The sequence below is a fragment of the Ylistrum balloti genome, unplaced genomic scaffold, assembly GCF_031769215.1.
Source record: "Ylistrum balloti isolate Yb309-2 unplaced genomic scaffold, AGI_CSIRO_Ybal_v1 Utg369562, whole genome shotgun sequence".
NCBI classification, from domain to species: Eukaryota; Metazoa; Mollusca; class Bivalvia; order Pectinida; family Pectinidae; genus Ylistrum; species Ylistrum balloti.
Window position 1 is genome coordinate 1086168 of NW_026781862.1, and position 22174 is coordinate 1108341.

At 38.1% G+C, this 22174-nt stretch overlaps 3 protein-coding genes across 3 annotated transcripts; 1 reads left to right on the plus strand and 2 right to left on the minus strand.

Annotated features, from left to right (window-relative positions):
- Positions 1–2539: 2539 nt before the first annotated feature.
- Positions 2540–6455, minus strand: LOC132550154 (trans-L-3-hydroxyproline dehydratase-like). Its single transcript, XM_060214210.1, has 4 exons — positions 5984–6455; positions 5571–5723; positions 2973–3112; positions 2540–2797 (listed from the first exon to the last, which is right to left on the minus strand). Exons 1-4 carry the CDS (start codon positions 6453–6455, stop codon positions 2540–2542), a joined length of 1023 nt encoding a protein of 340 aa, XP_060070193.1.
- A 4441-nt stretch (positions 6456–10896) lies between these two features.
- LOC132546801 (uncharacterized) lies at positions 10897–17712 on the plus strand. Its single transcript, XM_060210553.1, has 6 exons — positions 10897–11110; positions 12295–12447; positions 12693–12761; positions 14116–14310; positions 15042–15182; positions 15784–17712. Exons 1-6 carry the CDS (start codon positions 10952–10954, stop codon positions 15973–15975), a joined length of 909 nt encoding a protein of 302 aa, XP_060066536.1. The 5' UTR covers positions 10897–10951; the 3' UTR covers positions 15976–17712.
- A 1009-nt stretch (positions 17713–18721) lies between these two features.
- Positions 18722–20348, minus strand: LOC132548389 (uncharacterized). The gene is made up of 2 exons (XM_060212289.1): positions 20302–20348; positions 18722–19467 (listed from the first exon to the last, which is right to left on the minus strand). Exon 2 carries the CDS (start codon positions 19457–19459, stop codon positions 18722–18724), a length of 738 nt encoding a protein of 245 aa, XP_060068272.1. The 5' UTR covers positions 19460–19467; positions 20302–20348.
- Positions 20349–22174: the final 1826 nt, after the last annotated feature.

A 22174-nucleotide genomic window follows, 5' to 3' on the forward strand; every position in this document is an offset into this window, starting at 1 on the left:
GCTTTGATAAAAGTTCATCGAATTTTCAACAAAATCACGGTGATGCTAGTGTGTTCCTAGAAATAATGCGATGGGTAATTGTGAATGGACGTGTGATAACTAAACCATTTTCTCTCTGTGATCGTGTTACATGTAGTCATGTAATCTAGGAATTTACTAATGCCGTCTTTAGTCACGAGTCCAGTCCCTTCACGACCCAACAAAAAGAGGCCTTGGTGGCCATGATCTCCAAAAAACGATGGAATTCCATGAATTATTGTAGGATTTTTTTTCTACGCTTTTCTTCGCCCTCGATACGTTTTATCACATTCTGTAACGATTTGTTACGAAGTCAGCACGACCCTGGTCTGATTTCATCACGTTCTCTTACGATTATCACGATAGACTCGCACTTTCTGTCACGTTCCATAAGGCTCTCTGTCGATCTTCAACGTTCATCGAATTCTGTTGAAATTTAGAACGACTTAGGAATACAATTTTAGCAAGATTGCAAGACTCCTTATATTAGTGTTAGGTATCGTATTATGTCCCTATATACCTGGACTGTATGTATTAACCGTCGTTAATCATGTTATCTTTAAATAAGATGCCCTGAAGGTTAAGATAATTCATCCGGAGAATGATGATCTCGCCTTCCTATATACAACCATCGTGACGGACGGACAGGACGGAAACAGCGACACACCGTCGTCTAATGTGTGTGTTTTCGCGGGAAGACAGCTATTAACTCGTTGTAACACAAACCAGATTGAAAATATAGTGTATATAATAGCTGGTATATCTGATTCATGATTTAATCTTTATTGTATGTCATTTATAGTACCCCAGAATGTATTTTTGAAAAATCCAAAAGTCACCTATGGTCTGTACTATGACCTATATGTATTTTATGATTCTTGTCATGGGTGTGAACCAGGGTGCACATCTTACCCCAAAACTTGTTCCCAAAAACCTAAAATAGATAATTGAGTTGGGTAAAACCCTATTAATTAAAGTCTGCCGCATGCTTTGAACTCGAATATCAAGCTAAGTATTACACATATAAATAGTAATGAAAGTTTAACTGGGACATTTTTTATTACTGTGTCCATATGCTACATCGTGCATCAGAGCAATCTATGACTGTTTCTGTTTCTGTTTCTGTGTTGGAGACTGTTCCCGACAATTTTACAACCATGTACATAAACTTGCTTACATTCAATTCGCTTTACAAGCCCAATACATGTACCAAGCTCGTCTGTCAATACACTCATACTAATAACAAGATTTGTAAATCTCCGGAAACTTGTGATTGTCGCTAAACCGTTCAAGATGTCTCGCTGGAAGTGGTCTGTTAGATCAGAGATGTCTCGCTGGGAGTTGTCTGATAGATTAGAGATATCTCGCTGAGAGTTGTCTGATAGATAAGAGATGTCTCGCTTGGAGTTGTCTGATAGATCAGAGATAACGCGCTGGGAGTGGTCTGATAGATCAGAGATGTCTCGCTGGGAGTGGTCTGATAGATCAGAGATGTCTCGCTTGGAGTGGTCTGATAGATCAGAGATGTCTCGCTGGGAGTGATCTGATAGATCAGAGATGTCTCGCTGGGAGTGGTCTGATAGATAAGAGATGTCTCGCTGGGAGTGGTCGGATAGATCAGAGATGTCTCGCTGGGAGTGGTCTGATAGATCAGAGATGTCTCGCTGGGAGTGGTCTGATAGATCAGAGATGTCTCGCTGGGAGTTGTCTGATAGATCAGAGATGTCTCGCTGGGAGTGGTCTGATAGATCAGAGATGTCTCGCTGGGAGTGGTCTGATAGATCAGAGATGTCTCGCTGGGAGTGGTCTGATAGATCAGAGATGTCTCGCTGGGAGTGGTCTGATAGATCAGAGATGTCTCGCTGGGAGTGGTCTGATAGATCAGAGATGTCTCGCTGGGAGTGGTCTGATAGATCAGAGATGTCTCGCTGGGAGTAGTCTGATAGATAAGAGATGTCTCGCTGGGAGTGGTCTGATAGATCAGAGATGTCTCGCTGGGAGTAGTCTGATAGATCAGAGATGTCTCGCTGGGAGTGGTCGGATAGATCAGAGATGTCTCGCTGGGAGTGGTCCGATAGATCAGAGATGTCTCCCTGGGAGTAATCTGATAGATCAGAGATAACGCGTTGGGAGTGGTCTGATAGATCAGAGATGTCTCGCTGGGAGTGGTCTGATAGATCAGAGATGTCTCGCTGGGAGTTGTCTGATAGATCAATACGCTCTCTTTAATTTGGCATGTGATTCATTTTATATCATGTCCTAAAACTGTAAACAGACTTTGATCACCAAACATAATTGTCAAATTATCAGTCGGACACTCATCTGCCAGCGAAATTAGAAAATGAATCCCTATAAATTAACTTCGGAAACAGCTTTACATGTCATGTACACAATGCAACTTTAACACAGTGTTAAGATTGATCATTTAACGATTTGTTATTTTGTGTTCCTTACGTTATCCTGTCAAACATCATAGCTCAGATTTATAAATCCCGGCACACTGCTGGGGACTTGGTATGAATTACAAAAGGAAACCTCGCCCGATGACGTCATCCTCCTCTAAAGAAAATTCTGAAGAACCACAATAGTACCCATTTCCGGAAACTTCTACTATGACCGCTTTATGTCCACCACACGTCACTTCCTGTACCGCTTTGGCCTTGAACTCGGATTTGATATGACTCCTGAAGCTCCTGGACTGGCCTAGTTTGACATAACCTTTGTGGTGCAGAAGTGCCACCCTGGCGGTGGTACCGGATCCACACGGAGATCTGTCAAACTGAAAGAAATACGATGAAATTAGATGTTGTCGACTGTTTGAGGATTTGCCAAACTCCGTTTATTCGACTGGTAGGTTTTATTGATATTTATGATGCTCTTGACTTCAGTCAAAAGTGGTTTTAATTAGCCAAGAGATGCTGCACGATGAAAGTAGTGGCACAAAGAAATCTTACCTGTTTTTCCGCAAACACACAAACATGTGTTGACGGGATATCTGCTTGTCCGTCCTGTCCGTCTGTAATAATGGTTCCATACAGAAAGGCCAAGTCGTCACTGTCCGGATGGGTTAGCTTGAGTTGTGCCTTTAGGGCGTCTGTAAGGAGGTTAATTGTTAAGAACACTACTTAATTAAAATACATGCAATACACTTAAAATCAACTTGTAATCAGGGGCGGATACAGGAATTTAAGTTAGGGGGGGGGGCGTTATAATTAACTTACAATTGTCAAATTAGGCCCCCAGCGGGAGGGCAGAGCCCTCTGCCAGCGAAATTATGGAAAATGGTTTAAACAGGTTTAAACCTCCCAAAAAACCGTTAGGAAATGACTGGTTTTAGGGACTTGAGGAGGCGTTGTTTCGAAAAAATACATATATAGGAAAACTAAAAAAGTAAGGAGTAAGAAAAGCTACTAATGAGCATGTCATTAGACATTATTAATAAGCGTTGTGATATATGTTTTTGTATTTGCACTTGTATTTGCGTCAATGTGCCTGGCTGCCTGTATGAAGTTATTAATGCTCTGTTATTTCTATAATATATACAAATGTAATACCCTTTAAACTTCTGGATAGACGGACAAATAAGGTGAATTTCACATAAGGAAACCGTTAACTTACGGAAAGCTATGAACACAACAAAGAAAAGACTTCAAAATTTGAATGACAAAGAAATGTCGTTTTTGGGCTATGTATTTCAAGAATTACATGTATTTTAAATTTTTAAATGCAACACACGCCAACACTAACACTCTTTATGTGCAAAGCCGGAAAAGTGTTACCAATTTGAACTAGAATTTGAAAATTCATGTCTTTTCTGGAGGTTCTCTAGGCAGTTAAAATTAGTTTGAAATTTTAACCTATTTCCCAAAATTTGCCACCGCTGCGCCAAAATACATGCCGGCCATTACGGGTGATCGAATTTTCGTTAAAATGAAAGAAAATTGTTTTAAGAAATTTGTAGGCTTCAACAGCTGTTTTGTTGAATGCATTTTATAGTACACATGTTTCAATATATCCAAACAGTTTTTAGTTCAAAATTGCAAAATGAAATTGTAATCGAAGATCGTTTCTTAAGTGCGCCATAACCGGTGACACAAGGCTACTACAAAAGTGTGTATATCATCCACCGCGGGGGCGATGGGAGGGATGCTGCAAGGCCTGCTTGTCTACAGTTCATGTGACAGTTAAAGAAATTATTTGGCATAAATACTTACTCTCGCCTTTTAAAAAAACACAATTTTCTTTTGAAACATATTCGAGATACTGTACCGTCGTTACAGTTTCATACTATGTCAACAATGACACATTTTGCTCTAATATGGCCTTCATTTTCGAAAGAGTTCCTATAATCGCGATAACTCTTTCTGTCGTTATGTGATCAACTATAATAAAGTTACTGTATACTTGAAAATTAGCCCAACTTAAGTCATCTATAGCTGTTTAGAACAGTGATAGTCATAACATAAGACCAAGACCATCCAGTATAATTCGTAACTCACCCTTACTCTGCCAATTTTAGGGGGGGCGTGCGCCCCCCACCCCCCCCTCAAAATCCGCCCCTGGTAATCAAAGGGAAATGTTTGTATGCCGGAGTTTTACATTTTTTATAAAAGAAGAAAGTGAAAAAATATCTGAATACTTCATATTGCGACATGATTTAAATTCATGACCTGTCCGGGAGAGGTATTGATCAACAAGTATCTACCTGACCTGTCATATAATTGTATGTAATTATTCTGATAGGGTACGTGTCTTGTTTATCTAATCCTGCCTGGTATTTCACACTGTCTACAGCTCTCTTGTCGCTCATGGGTCTATGTCCGTGTAATTTCCTTTCTTTTGTGAGATTTATGAAAGAGTATCTGATAACTTCGCTTTTTCTACTTCTTAGTTTGTTCGCTGCTTTCCGGAAGACCTCTTCCTTTCTCAAAGAAATATTCTTAGTTGTACTTAATATTTAGAAAGTAAATAAACCCTGTACCACACTTATCTATAATGAATTTTAAAATTTATATCAACCACGATAAAATCGAACATCTATGCAACGTGCGCATGCGCACAGAAGTGCGATAGCTTATTTCGTCCAGTTTTCCTATCATACATACATCGTGCAGATCTTATACACATTTTGTAACGTTGAGCGATTCTGCAACTGTATGTTTCATAGTCCCTGGTTACTAATGTACGTGATCTTTTGTTTCTTTGGTAACAGACATGTACTTGTAATCTGTTTCCCCGGTAACACATATCCCTACTAACGCAACACACGTCCCTGGTAACACGCGTGTCTGGTAATATGTGCCCCTAGCAACCCATTTTCCCTTCCTAGCAAATCATGGCCTGCTAACAGGTGTCCGTGGCAAGCATGGAAACGAGTGAGCTTGTTCTCTGGGAACACTTGTGAAATTTGCTTTTTCTTACATACTGCCTTGATTTTTTTCGATATGCATTTTTTGTTTACGGAAATCCCCAAAAAATGTACCGTGTATCCTTGGAATACTTGTTCCCCGTAGTATCTGCCCTGGTGGCACGTATTCCAGGAGAAACTTTACCTGTCGTGGCCGCTGCTGCACGTCTGATGACGTCTGGGGCAACACCCTCCAATCGGAAGCTGTACTGACAGTCAGGCACTAAGGCGAAGAAGGCACCTCCGTACACGATGTCAACTACCACATGACCATACCCGGGAACATCCACTGACACATCTAAACCACAGGGGTACTGATATAAACAAATTGATTGCTTTTGCAATTACTAGAATTTACCAAAGTCATTCTGCAGGAAGCGAATACTGCCCAGCTATCTACATTATCCTTGTACTGATACATACAAAATGTGCCAAGATAATCATATCAAACTTCTTATATACTTTGAACAACAATTGCTAGTAAATGTTATCAATATTTCTCCTATAAATAGAATGTTTCTGAAGTGTTTACCTATATATCAATGACCACATTATTACCTGTTGCGAAGACGAAAGCCGGAACACTGTTAAATCGGACATATCCGGTCTTGCCATTCTTATACTCCACGAATGTCTCCACTAATCCACATGGACACTGGATCGCCACTCGAGTTTCTGGACTGGAAAGGTTCCGGACTAGTCCCGAATCTACAGCGTACCGTCCAAGGGAGATAATCGCGTGACCACACATGGTACTATAACCTGCATTATGTATAAACATGATGGCCATGTCTGCCTCCTTGTTATCCGGCTCTACCAATACCGCACCAAACATGTCAAGATGGCCGCGAGGTTCGCTCATCAGCAACTTTCTGTAAGGATCGAGATGTTCCCGAGTGTAGCGGATTTTTTCAAGTAAAGTGTCTCCCCGAGGGGAGGGAAAACCGGACTCGATTACCCTCAACGGTTCTCCGCTCGTATGCATCTCCCTGGTCTTAATGACAACATTGTTCGGTATTGGCTTCGCCATTGCTCTCTGGAAAATCTACACACCTTTGTACTTTTCGTGACCTAAGTAAGGCGATAACCTATTAAAATCCTTGCAGTTGTTGTCGTATGTATGATAGCGTGACGATACATAGAAACGTGTAGAAGACAAGTAACATAGCCGGGACACTGTTAAATCGGATTTTTTCGACCTTACAGTCCTTATACTCCACGAAAGTCTCCACTAGTCCACATGGACACTGGATTGCCACTCGAGTTTCCGGACTGGTCCCGAATCTATGGCATACCGTTCAAGGGAGATAATTACGTGGTCACACATGTGACTGTAGCCTGCATTACGTGTAAACATGGTGGCTATAAGTGGAATAGGATGTACTTCTTTCTCGAGTCCCTTCTATATGTTCCTGTTCCATGCCCCGGCCCTTAAGAGATCCCCCTCAAAGGTAATCCCCCTATTGGGGCTACCCCCTCCCCCGAGGGATACTTCCTCGAGTGGCCTGCCCCTCAAGGGATTTATCAAATGTAGGAGGACCCAATGGGTGAGGATACCATGATACGGCTGATCGAATCACCGTCGATCTCGATAAGGAAGATTTTTAATCGTTTTGTTTTGTACAGGTGGACAGGTACGTGGCCTGACTGCCAACTGTATAGACGACGTCATCAAATCGGAAATGAGAGAAGACTTCGAACGCGGCTTGTATGGGTTTTGCACGGACGAATCGATCACTAGTTGCCGCGAAGGTGCTGTGTGCGTCACTCGAAATACGACAAGAGAATGCCGAGTTTGTCCAAGACCGAACACGAGAGTGACGATCGATCTCTGTCCCAAAACATACATCGTCAGCATACCAAGGACCGTGACAATATCCAGCGCCGTAATTGTTGCCTACGAGATACTGAGAAGGGTAAAAAATGAAACCCAAAGGACTGACCGTCAGAGAAAGAAAGACGAGAGGCATATCCAAGCGTCACGTCAGAGCCCTCTTGACCACTTTTTGTTATATTCTCAGGATCAAGGTACCAGGATCGAACATCAATCGAAGTTTCAGGGTCAAGGACAATATCATCTTTACGTACGTCCAAGAACATCAAGGATTTGGTTACTTTTATTGCAAGCGAAATGTGGAAAATGACGGAGTCAACACCACTCACCAGTTAAGCAAAAAGAAATAATTACGGACGAGGATTTGGCAGAAATATTGGCTAATTGCTTCGAAGACTAGCTCCTTCCCATCCCGTTAATTAAATTGTGAACTGTGAATTCACCTGGATAAGGCAGCAAACCTTCCATTTAAATTACGAGAAATAAATACGAAAATTGACAGCATTAAGGAATCACCCAAGAAATATGAAAGTCCACTTTAAATGAGTTAATAACCTTTATAAGTGATATGTTTAAAGGAACGACGAAAAGGTCTTTGGAATAAAAGAAGCTTATACAGGTAAAAAAAATGATAATTCATGAATGTCACATGAAACGAAAAGAATTTCATGACGCTAAGAAAAGGTACACTATTTTAAAAAGTATTGCGAACCGTAAACACTAAACAAGAAAGGTAGATGGTACAGAAACGTGATCAACGCAAATTATTTAAAGTTTCATGAAGAACCTGTAAGAGAAACAAGGAAAATTTCTTGTATAAACCAAAATTGTTTTAGAACATCCTGAACAGAATCGATAAATCGAATGAAAACACAAAGATGACTTCCAAATCGATGAACTGTATGAATGTTTTAGCAAATTGAATCTTCAAAACGGTGAACACGAAGTCTTCAGAAATACCGATTAGGAACGCCAGTATCTATGATATATAATGGTCCAATTATTCCCGAAGAAGTTGTAAACTCGATTCAAAAACTAGATAATAACAAAGCATGCGGTATAGACGATGTATATAACGAATATATAATAATATAGAGGATATTATGCCTCTTACATTCGTTAAACTGTTTAACATTATACAAGATACTGGTTTAATACCGGAAAGTTGGAGTACTGAGATAAATAAACCCATATGCAAAACAAAAACATAGATGAACCTAAAGAACTAGACAATTACAGAGCTATTACACATGTTTAATGAATGGATCAATATTTACATCGATTTTGAATACCAGGTTATACCAAATATCCGACGAATTAATTTCAGGAAAGGTCATTCGAGGTCACATTGGACCCCGCTCTCCAGCCTCGAGGGCAGAGGCCCGTCGTTTATACCAAATTTAGTCCACTTCGCCAAAGAATGCTTCAAACAAAATCCAGTCTTTCCTGTAGGAAAAGTAGGATTTTAAAGAATTTTCACTATATACCCCTATTTGGTCACAACCCCTACCGCTTCAGACGACCAAAACCCATCGTTTACACAAAATTGGTTCCCTTTCATCCAATGCAAGGAAACTTCACACCAAATTTTGCCAAAATCCAGCCAAAACTTCCCCAGTGTGGCCCAGCTTTCAATCCCCTGGGCGTCGAGATCCACCCTTTATGCAAAATTTGTTTCTCGACCCCAAGGATGCTTCTGACCAAATTTGGTCAAAATCCGCTCAGTCCTCTATGACTAGTAGCGATTCTCAGGTAAAACATTGACGGACGACAGTCGCTGCTCTATAGCATAAACTTGCGGGTTCTTCGGACTAGATGAGCTAAAATAGCTCTTGTATACATTCAGAAAATCGGATAGACACTGTCATAAGCAGTAACATCACCGCGTGCACAACCCACATCAGCGTTGCTAATGAGCGAGCACCAGGGCTGCAAGTTGAAACCCTTGAAAACGAGATTAGGTAAGAAAACGTTTCCGTATCGCTCCTAAATGTTTTCTCTTCGACTTGTCATATAACGCACGTGCCACACTATTGTTTTTCTTCGACATGTCTTATAGCGCACGTACCCCACTTATCTTTACACTTCGACTTGTCATATAGCGCATGGACCCCAATAATGTTTTTAGATTACGTCCGTACCTATGATAATTTACATGTGTTGACGTATGGAGGATAAGAAGGATACTGAACGCCACGCGATTTCTCGTCTCGTATCCACTCCATCCTCAGGTGACGCGCGCAGTTGATCAGAATATCTGTGATTATAGTATGGAATGAATCAATGTCTTGCTTTTGATTTATGTCGATGTCTAGATGCTTCCGTAGTATGTTGTCGACGGTGAGTTGGAACTATCTTAGATTATCAACATTGCAAGTTCTCAATTATCGTTCGACGGAGGTTTTGAAAACGCGGTGTCAAGGAACACTTGCACTCGGATTGTACATTCCAAAACTGCGTGGTCAGGCGCGGTATATCTGTGTCGGGAATGGAACAGACTCTTCATGCCTGGATGCAGTCAATCATTTGGTCTTTCGTCAGAGAAGAGTAAAAGTGTAAAATAGTCCCGAACACATGTCAAATTTGTTGATTGGAATAAAGTTGTTTGAGGAGATTGGCTCATGAAATGGCGATTTTTCCCGTCGCGCAGAATACAAAATAGGCTGTGTATCATATTGGGCGTCAATAATATCAGCATAGAACCTGATGCAACCTCCAATGGGCTATGTGACTTTACTTTATTCCTTTACACCGGAGTGTAGACATATAGACCCCAATCAGAAAAGGAAGCGTAGAATTAACACGATGAATACACATACCGATGGTACAATTCGATTGTCTGGTATACTTTCTAAAGGGTAGCAAAGTTTTTGATGGACTATGAATATTAGCCCACCGTTACCACAGCAAATGAAATTATAGTTCTTACCTAATGATGCTGGTGATGTATCACAATGTTTATAGATATGGTCATGGAAACTCGGCACATCTAACCAGGAGACGAAGTTGGCAGCTTTATCGTACTCGTCGGCTTATACAAATTTAAAACGACGAATGTAAGAATGGACAAGATGACATAATCAACTAAACTGTAAGCCCACACAATAGAAAATTTTTGATTTGACACTAATTCAAAACATCCGGTAATCGACAATCAACCATAAAAAGTATAAGTTATAAATTAACTTTTAGTCCATTTTATTCCATTGTAAATCTTTCACTTAGAGCCACTATGTCCACAGTCGTCGAGCTCTCTCTTTCGACATGAAATGTCAGACATGGAAAATACGATTCCTAAATTCTGCTGTCGATTGATTCCAAAGGATATTTGAAATTATTTCTTCTTAACTGTTAAAAAGTCGGTATGCCCAACATCAAACTACCTTGGCATTCCTACCAGAGAAAATACGGTTTTCAAAACTGAAATGTCATAATAATAACATCGATGGGATCTGTGTGCAACATTGTATATCAAAAGTCGAGTAAGAATCGTTTATGGGCGATAAGGAAACGTGACTTGTCCCTGCTTAGTTTTGGCTTATATCTAACGAACGCACCTAGAGCTTGTCTAGTCGAACACTCCTGAGTGACCTCTATACGCGTCCTCCAGGTGGCGCATCATTGGGAAAGCGGCGCATTGTTTGAAATTTTCGGGTTGTATATTTTGAAAATTTTAAACTGAAAACCGAAAAATGGTGCCTGTTTACGACGTGATACGAGCTTTAGCTCTTTTGGTGGGGTTTGGAGTTAGTCTTGGAGACAGGAAGACTGCCATGTTTGCAGATATGGTATTCACCTCATGGCTCGGCGTTGGAGCAATCTTATTTCCACAATTTTTCATGGGTCAGCAGGTGCGTTGTTTTCGAAACGATTCTACATAATATTGTCACGTACTTAAATATTTTCAGTGTTATTAGTTGCGTGCGTTATTGCATTTCGCATTTGGTAGATATTGCCACTTGATCGACTTCAAATGTTGCAATTAACCGTTTGACTTCATTTGAGATTTATGAGGACGTCGACTTATCATTTAACAAAAAGATTGGGAGAATAGGGACCGGTAGCCAGATTCATGTCAGTAGCATGTTATTACTGATATGATAGTAAACTATGGAAGGCGCAGCTGTTTAGATTTGAGCACAAGGGTTTCTTACTCAATGTTGCGATGTTGTATTCAATAAATGGTTCAGAGTCCGTATACAGTACAGCATAATATTTTATAGGCACATTGTAATACCTATAAAATATGTCAGAACCTCTAGTTTTGATTTTAAATGTATTGATTTAGTCTGATATTTTGATGGAGTTATTGCCCTTGGTTTAAGAAATGGAGAGGGTCCACATGGGTTCATAATTATACTCAGAATTTCTCTGTACTGATGAGGATATGATAATATGTAGTTGTAAAGTAGTCACCTCTTAAAATGCCAATAACATCAAAATTTACATCCTATATGTGGTCGATTAAATAATAATGAACTAATTGCTAAAGAAGTTTAACACACTGAAATTATAGCTTATGTAGTCAGAAATGAACTAATATGTTACCAAAGGTGCAGAAATTTAAAAACTGGTGTCAGATGAAGGTAATCATTTCCTAGTTGGTGACAATGTGAAGAAATAAGACATTTATTTATTGTGGTTTGGTGTATGTTCAATATGGTTTGGTTCCTAATTGCTTTATATCCTACTAACAGATATGGTCATTGAAGGAAATCCGTGGCCAGTTAGGAATTACACAAAAGTGATGGGAAGTACAGTTCTTAAATGTCCCACCTGTAGGGCAGATGTTTAGTGTGACAGGATGGCACTGTGGATTTAAAATTCACATTTTGTCAATAGGCCTTTACTAAGACCACAAAGAGAAATATTGATATACATGTAACTAAAGTGATTCTGCTTGAAGATATGACCATGTCAGATGTATTGATGAAATAGTTCTTTGCAGATTGTTGGTAATGGATCTTTTGGCAAATTACGATTTTTGAAGTATTTCTTTGTGATATTTTGACAAATGATTTTGTTTGTATTGCAGGTGTTCAGCGACAAGACTATCAAGGATCCTAATAACATCCTCATGTACCGTTTGTATGGTGTACATATTTTGGCTCCTATGGTAATGTGGTACTCTTGCAGAAAATCACGAGATGATAGTGTCATTGGAGCAATGCTGTGGTCCAGGACACTGGTAAAACTCTTTGATATATTTACTAAATCAGCTGATCACTATATATATGGTTTTGTAGTAAGGAATTTCCACTAAACTCTGGTTTTCAGTATTTAGAATGTTATGTAATCTTCATTTCAGTTTTTAGAACTGATTTTTTAAACTAAACAAAATTTCAATGTTAAATTTTCCTCGGTCATGTTCGTCCAAGTTAAATTCTACACTTAACAGTGGGTGTTGATATTAAGACTTGTCAATATTTACAGGGGCTGTTCCCACTGTTGATGGTAATGTTGCATGGACACTTTACCTACACCAAGACTTTCACTGACAGGGTAAGTATTTTTATCAAACTGAATGTAATGATAATACATTGTTTAGAAAGCATATTAAGTGTCATTAAATCAAGGGGATACTGCTAGCTATAATGATGATGACAATAATTTACATTGCCTTGCTAGATGGGACAGAGGAGGCTTGATATTGATATTACATTTGGGCTGTGTGATGTCTACAACAATATCATGTTACACCTGTACACTTCTGCAAGGCAAGCAAACTGTAGACAAAGTCTAAATCAAGAAAGCACGTCTGTATTTATAAAACAGTAATCTGCTGTAAATACTGACTGTGGCAATCAGTTTGTAGTCGTATGATTGAAGTTGTATACAGGGTTTGCTTAATACAAATACAATAATAGATTGTGAGGATAACAGAAACACAAGTATGAAGCATTCTGTGATTCAAAGGATAATATACATTAAGCAGATCCACCTGATATTATATTGTATTATTGGTCAGATGTATAGATTGTTAATTGTGCTTGTGCTACCAATAATTCATTAAAATGACTAAATGGTTTGGTTTTCATTTCATGACTGATAAAAAGCATTATAACCTTTAAACCTGTTAAAAGTTGCTCATTTTCTTTTTATTACAATATTCAGAAGTTTGCTCAATCATGTAATTAAAAACAACAAAAATCTTAAATAAAACAGGAGCAACCAATCACTTATTATTACCATTATCATTTTGAGAGTATAAACAATACATTTCTACATTCGAGATGAAAGAGAATTTAGAAATCAATAAAGCTACATATTTAATCGAGGTTTTGAAAGATTACAGAATGAACTTTGCCACTTTCAACTAAAATAGCGGTGGACACAACAGTGGTTGTCAACCATTGCTAGCTTGAAGCTGATAATCTTTATCAATTTTTTCTCAAAAACTGCTATGATTTTGTGAAAAGTCTAATTTTAAGTATTGCAACGTTCACCCAAAATCAAATGCATGGGAAAAAGTTACACAATCTAATCATTTAGTCACTTTAAATGTTATAACAAGATCTAAAGATAATGAAATGCAGTTGGGGAAAAAAGTTTGCCAAATGTGGTAATGTGTAAATAAAAATGTTTTACATCTGACCCTGGTGTCAATAAATAAACTGACTCCGAGGTTTATTACAGAATAATGGTTTGTATGCAAATATAAATGAGCTTATTATCAGGCATGGGAACGTGACTGGAGTGTTTAAGACATGAAGGCCTGTATATCCTTTTAAAGGTAACACATGAGAAACAGCTCCACCATTTTTTTGTAGGCCTCCTGTACATTTTTTTCCTTCACATACATATGTTTTAATACTGGTTCCAGTTTTATGTTTATGTTTTTTCTATTGTTTTGTAGAACATGTGGTTCTTCATTCTGTGTGTTGGCTGTATCATGGTGACCAATATTGTCCAGCTTGTGAGAACAAGACCTTCTGTTGGTAGACGAGAAATGAAAGGTCCTGTCAGTGTTATCTTACGACTTGACTTCCTGCTCCTTTTTATCATTGGGTTAGCGACAATGGCTTTCCCAAAGGTGACAATCGGGTCGTTTGTAAGTATTTAATGAAGCATAGTACCATCAGTGCTCCAGATATGCTGCATATTTGCATATTTTACTCAGCAATATTGATTGAAGATACATTGACAAAATTTTGTCTATCAATACTTGTTGTAAGTAGGAGACAACCACCAATTAAGATTTTAGCTTCAAATTTGATTTTCTATGGATGGACAGTAGTTTTAATTTAGAATCACTTTGAATAACTGAATGGCCTTGCAGCATTTTCTGCATTGGTTATCAGATTAGATGAATATAACAAACAGCTTATAACTATGAAACCCTGTACTTTAGATGTGATCATATGATGTGCCAAAGAATCCTCTGGCAATATCATGTTCTGTGTTTTAAATTCACTAACAAGAGTGAAACCACATTATTTCACATCAAGTAAATCAGTTTTGGAGGTCAAGGGACAATATATCAGAACAAAGAAACTCTAAATCCATATTGTGTCATACACAAATTATTAATTCATTTTATGCTATAATGTATCAAAATTAGCATAGACTCAGAAACCTAATTTTTTCACAGTCATACACAAAAGATCAATTTGTTATATACTAAAATGTATCAAAACTAGCTCAGACCCAGAAACCTTTTTTTTCGCAGTCATACACAATGGATTCATCCATTCTTTACTACAATGTATCAAAACTGGCAGAGAGCCAGAAAACAATTTATTTCACTGTTTCCTATGGTTTATTACTGAAATCTTTTTCCAGATACACGATCCCAAGAACTTTCAAGTCCACCAAGAGCGTGTGTCTGGTGCCATTGCATTCGGTCATATTTTTCTGGCCTGGTTTGCCCCAAGCTTTAGAGAAAATGAGGACAGAAGGAGGTTTTTTTGCATGCAGCTCACGGTAAATTAGACTTTTCCCACACTTTATGTACATCATACTGTTAAAGATTTGATATATCCCAGTATGAATTTCTTTTATGATTGTGTATCCGCAGGGTTTATTCTTTATTTTCATATTGTGCTGTTAGTATGTCGTTTGAACTGTGTCAGTTTAATTAAATGTAAATTTAGACATTTGACGTGTGATGGGTTGGCGTCTCAAACAAAATTAACATATGGCAATCTGGTTCCTCGATTGACTTATTAAGTGGCAGTACAGCTTCTATTGTTGATAAGGATTGGGATAATATATGTAAAGAACTCAGGCTGTTTGTGTAACATTTGTTGATACTTTAACAATCAGAATGTTTTTTGGTTTTTACATACATTCACAATCAAAACAAGTATTTACCACATATTTGTCAACATCTGTTTATTAAATTTTGAAGAATTTTGGTAATGAAAAGTTCAAGGAAGTACAACTACAAAGCAATTCATGTTGTTTACTGTAAATATAATGTCCCCACTTATTCCTTTGTATACACTTTTCTTCATAACAGATTGAAATCAGTATTGATCCTTTTCAGGAGAACGTGCTTGAATGTATTTTCTTTTATTTTCAGATAATACTCCTCACCCTTGGATGTGTGGCCTGTGCCTTCTATGATGGATCAATCAATGCAGAGACGGTACGATTGTTTCTGGGTTGCTGCTTAACCGGCATTTTACCTGCTGCAGGACTGTACTACTTGGCAGAGGATTCTTCTTCCTCCATAACCTCTAAAACATACTTCACAAGATCAAAGGCATCGTAATATGACTACAACAGTTCACAACATGTAAAACAGGATGTATCTCAAGCTTCCTCTGTATATCCTCAAGTTGTTAAAGACCTTGTTTGGTATTGAGTTTAAAGTAAAATGTTTTTCTAGAGACAGATGATATTCTGATGAATTTATTGTTGTGTATGAAAGTCTTGCCTTCACTTCAGATATAAATCATATTATGATCTTCAAAAGTCATTACTTATTTTGATATAGGTAATTTGCTTTAGAAAAATAGAGGTTGAAGCCTGTTACAAGATTTCTACGCAGTGGGGAGAAAATAATCATTTTGCTATTTTAAATAGCATTGATAAGAATAGGCAGCATTCAATGTACTACAAGTGCAATTTTTATACTTTTAAGTCAAGTGGATGAGTTTTTGTATAGAAATGTGTAAAAGAGAATTAATGAAGGAATGAACTGAAGGTGAAATGCAGATTAAATGACACCTACTGTGTATGGATGTTACCATTGTTTTAAGACTAGACTGTCAGGTACAAATGTAAAATATATTGACACAAGTATATATTTTTCAAGTTACAATGATTTCATTTTTTGATACAAATTTCTTTGCACAAAAATCATGTTTTAAAAGTATGATTGGTAATTGTATGTAATTTGATGTCAAGCTATTTCTGATTCATCCAAGATGTAATGTCACTTTTGAATGGTCATGTTTCACTGGAGAGTATTTGCAGAGGTATATCTATGATATATTGTCTGCTGCAAATTGTTAATATGATGAATGACCTCATGTCTTGGCCCAAAAGATTATTGAATCTTAAATGTTATCAGTGTCACAAATCCTGGATAGAGTGACAAAGAATGGAAAGTGGATAGCTTTACTGTTTGAAAACAGAAGTGATTACAATATTTAAATAGCTTCATATTTAATATACCATCATGAAGTTTTTAAAACTGGCTTATCCCTCAAAATACTTATGTTTGTATTTTGGCATTTTATCACATATTTTTTCTTACCCGTGAATGAGATTTATTTTACAATCTGTTAGACATTTTACTTTGTAATATTACCACACTCCGTGTACTTTATGTGACAAGTGCTGCTACTAATATTGGCAAAATAATCGAAACATTTAGCTTGATGATTTATAATATCAAATATTTTTTATGTACATTTGTAGTTTCATATAATAATCCTTTGAAGTTTGATTTTACTGCTGGTCAAATATATTTCTTTGCTATTGTGTAATTTTTCTTTGTCCATAAACAGTTTTAAACATTATTCCTACAGAAAGTCTAATGACCATGGATGTTCATGTGTCTGTGATCTGTTTGCAGTTATGAATAAGGGCAGTGATTTTTTCCTCTGCTTGATTTTCACAACAACCTGTGTGTGGAAACTGAATACATGAAAAGGTAGTAACATTCCTTTGTGAAAATTGTGGAAATACTCCTGTGTTTATTTTAGTAAAGCATGCTTATTTGGCTAGGAAGTGTCTTTCCTGCAGTATAAGGCATAAGAAATAAACCAAAATTTTGATGCATCAGAATTATTGATATTGAGGTAACATGTATTTTCCTGTAATACATTTTTTTCAGTTAAAAAAGTACATTGTCATTGGCAGCAGAATCATTGTCCCTTAATTAACCTCACTCTTTATGTATCAGGTATAACAATCGTTTTTGTGACATTTATGTTTATTTGAGAGAGATAACATATTTGTATTTGAAGACTACCTGTTGCAATAAAGGAGTTTTTTTTAACTTGTGACTTTTTTTATATATATATCCAGGTAAGAAACACTTACCACATTAGGATATTAAGAGGTATTAATAAATCACCCAAAATGAATATGTTGACAACTTGACATGTTCTGGTCATTGTGAAATCCAGTGATTGACAAAATAATTTACAATGGGTTCTTTACCACCAGGAAATTATTTAGATCAAACAATGTTATCAATGTTAATACCCGGCCTCCTACCTCATAACACAATTTAAACAAAATCGTAATTCTGTCAACTACACAAATTGCAGAAAGGGAATAGAGCGTTGGATGAGAACCTTTGTACATTTATAAGAGATGTTTATTTGGTATTTAAAAAAAATTCAACTCCCTTTCAAACAATCTAGCTAGAAAACAAGTCTTGCCTTACTAAGGAATTAATGTAGTACTGTTATTTAAACTCTGCCTGCTACTACCCCAGTCAGACAATATTTCAACAATTATACTGACCATATATATCTGACCGATCTTGTAAACTTCTACAGTCTGATAACAAGACATGATTAAGCTAGGCCAGTTGTTTTTAGCCAATCATTCCTGCAGACCATGGGTTTAGTGACAATAATCTACTAAGATAGCGGGATGTTGGAGAGGAAATAGAATGGGAGAGATTGAGACAAAACTATCAAATCATATGTAAAAAGCAACGTTTTAGCGATTCTAATAGGATAAGATATGTTTATGACAACTACTGTAACACAAGAGGTCGCCGATCTGTCGAATTATTATCTGACCTTATTGTAAGGATATCGCCAAGTAAACTTCAAACATCGATGAAGTAGGTTGACGGCCGCAAATATTGTTCGAACCACGAATTTCAAATTAACAGTCAATGTCCAGAGTTTGGGGTTCAGAAACCCAAGAAACTGTGTTCACGTTTGGTACTAGGTCATTAAATTAACCATGGAAATCCATAACGGCAGCTACAAAAATAATGGGACTTTCTCTTTGCTCATGAAGGTTTATTCAGTTAATTTTTGTGACAACTACTTTATCGAATGAGGAGCACGCCCTTTTTTCTTGGCTTCATTATGAAGTATTTTTCTTACTGTGGTATTGATACAAAACTGCTGCTGACGGAACGCTGCCATTTTGTCGCTGGGACTAGAGTCGAGATACACGCAGTGATCAGGGGACTCCTTCCCTAGAAATTCCATGACCAGTGACAAATCTGAGCTTCCGTACAGCTTGGTCATTTTTTCTCTACTTTGGTTGATTAGGTAGGAGAGACGACCGACGAATTCCCGGTAAGAACTGGACGTGCGAGTGCGTCCCGCCATTGTTGCCCGGAACATAGAACCTTTATCTAACTGGGGATTAACGGCAACCTTTGGAGGTCGCGTCTGGAGGTAAGAAGCCGAAACCATTCTGCCGCTTGGCGACAACGGCGGCAGGTGACTGACGGAACTTCCACTTGGAAGCTTGCTGTAACTCTCGGACATAGAAGGTATGGCGACCCGATATATGTTGGAGATGTCCTGCAAGCGCTGCTCCATCTGTCTGGACATTTCTTTCTCCTCTTGTTGAACCCGTTTTATTTTCGAGTTTCGTCGTTTTATCTCCCTCAGAGAGATGTCGGGCGATGGCGGAGGAAGCTGTGTAATATTGTACACATTCTCCGTATCCATGGCCCTCTTTTCAGCAAGGGCCTTCGCGTCGAAGAAGACAATTTCCTCATTCGTCTTTTTGCCCTTTTCAGGCCAGTATCGCCCGGTATCTTCCATTGCAACTCCTAGAAATAACACAATTTAACATGATGCACCTTGTCTATATGTTGCAAAGCAATATGCGACATAACGTTTCTCTGTTTTTTGTACTCCACCGTTATACAATGTCCGTCTTTGACACTATACTTTCCCGTTACACAATGTTCATCTGCTGTTTAGCAATGTTCGTCTGTGACATTATACTTTCCCGTTACACAATATTCGCCTGTGACATTATACTTTCCCGTTACACAATATTCGCCTGTGACATTATACTTTCCCGTTACACAATATTCGCCCGTGACATTATACTATCCCGTTACACAATGTTCGCCTGTGACATTATACTGTCCCGTCACACAATATTCGCCTGTGACATTATTCTTTCCCGTTACACAATATTCGCCTGTAACATTATACTTTCCCGTTACACAATATTCGCCTGTGACATTATACTTTCCCGGTACACAATATTCGCCTGTGACATTATACTTTCCCGGTACACAATATTCGCCTGTAACATTATACTTTCCCGTTACACAATGTTCGCCTGTGACATTATACTTTGCCGTTACACAATATTCGCCTGTGACATTATACTTTCCCGACAGACTATGGTTGTCTATGTCATTGTAATTGTCTCGTTACATTGTCCGACATTTCTTTCACTTTTTGCTACATTGCTATTCATTTATTACGACCAATATCTCCCTCCTTGTTCCTCCTTGTTCTCCTCTAAATTACACATTTGATTTAGACCTGTTAATGATCGAGATAATTTCACCATTACACCACTGGCCCGCTTTCCGCGGTTTTACACATTCTCACAGCCTTCCCCTCCTTTACTATCCATAACATACCTGGCAGCAAGCCTAGACTCGTCTGGACGTCACCGTCTGTAATACTATGGCAACTTCACAGCGGAGACTTAAACTCAGGACATGGTCGTTAGTTGAAGAAAAATGGTCTCATCGATCTTGGTTACCAGGGCCAGTCAAATAATTACGATGACGTCATAGAATCCATACCTTTGTGACGTCATAATCAGCGTGCTATCCGATTAAAACAATGATATTCCTTTCCCAAGTCTACACCAAAATTTAAATTTCAGGATATTTGTTATTCCTTTTTTTCTCATTGCAGGAAATTTTACAAACAGAATGCTATTGTTACAAATCCTGGTGCTATGTTGAACTGACGAAACATGGAGTAATGCAGAGTATAGCATAATTGTTTCGAATATCGTTTCCAATGATTGATGTTGATTATTACAATGAACGCGGCATCAAAATATTCCTAGAGTTCACTCCTTGTACATTTTGCCTTAGAATTCGATCATCAAATACCACATATGCCGTATATTTGTATAATCATGTAGAGTACATGCTGGACTACGGCTTATCAAACATCTTTAGCTATCAGATGTAGAAAAGTTAGTGAACAACCTCCCGACTACATATTACATAAATTACATGAGCTATTGTAGTATCCACTTAGGAAATCAGTAAGTATGAGTAGTTACGTGTTCCAGTATAGGTTTGTTTGAATCGGTACTCATTGTAACAATATGTCATTGTTATGTACAAGTTCTAGTCGATATATGTCAGTAATTAGTACTACTGTAATAGTCAAACATTTATGTGATCATATTTCAAGCGTCTATGCCATGCTCGATGTAGCAATAAACGTATTGTAGCAGCAGCAGCAGACTCTACGTTGTTACTGAAGGCCTTAATGCCGCGTCATCTTGATACACTCATGAGTGGTATAGTTTGAGTCGTTACGTGTTCCAGTATAGATTTGTTTGAATCGGTACTCATGAGTGGGTTAGTTTGAGTCGTTACGTGTTCCAGTATAGATTTGTTTGAATCGGTACTCATGAGTGGGTTAGTTTGGGTCGTTGCTGTTCTAGTGCAGATTTGTTTGAATCGGTACTCATGAGTGGGTTAGTTTGGGTGTTACTGTTCTAGTGAAAATTTGTTTGAATCGGCACTCATGAGTGGGTTAGTTTGGGTGTTACTGTTCTAGTGAAAATTTGTTTGAATCGGCACTCATGAGTGGGTTAGTTTGGGTGGGTACTGTTCTAGTGAAAATTTGTTCGAATCGGTACTCATGAGTGGGTTAGTTTGGGTCGTTGCTGTTCTAGTGCATATTTGTTTGAATCGGTACTCATGAGTGGCTTAGTTTGGGTCGTTGCTGTTCTAGTGCATATTTGTTTGAATCGGTACTCATGAGTGGGTTAGTTTGGGTCGTTGCTGTTCTAGTGCAGATTTGTTTGAATCGGTACTCATGAGTGGGTTAGTTTGGGTGGGTACTGTTCTAGTGAAAATTTGTTTGAATCGGCACTCATGAGTGGGTTAGTTTGAGTCGTTGCTGTTCTAGTGCAGATTTGTTTGAATCGGTACTCATGAGTGGATTAGTTTGAGTCGTTGCTGTTCTAGTGCATATTTGTTTGAATCGGTACTCATGAGTGGGTTAGTTTGAGTCGTTACGTGTTCCAGTATAGATTTGTTTGAATCGGTACTCATGAGTGTGTTAGTTTGGGTCGTTGCTGTTCTAGTGCAGATTTGTTTGAATCGGTACTCATGAGTGTGTTAGTTTGGGTCGTTGCTGTTCTAGTGCAGTATAGATTTGTTTGAATCGGTACTCATGAGTGTGTTAGTTTGGGTCGTTGCTGTTCTAGTGCAGATTTGTTTGAATCGGTACTCATGAGTGGGTTAGATTGGGCCGTTA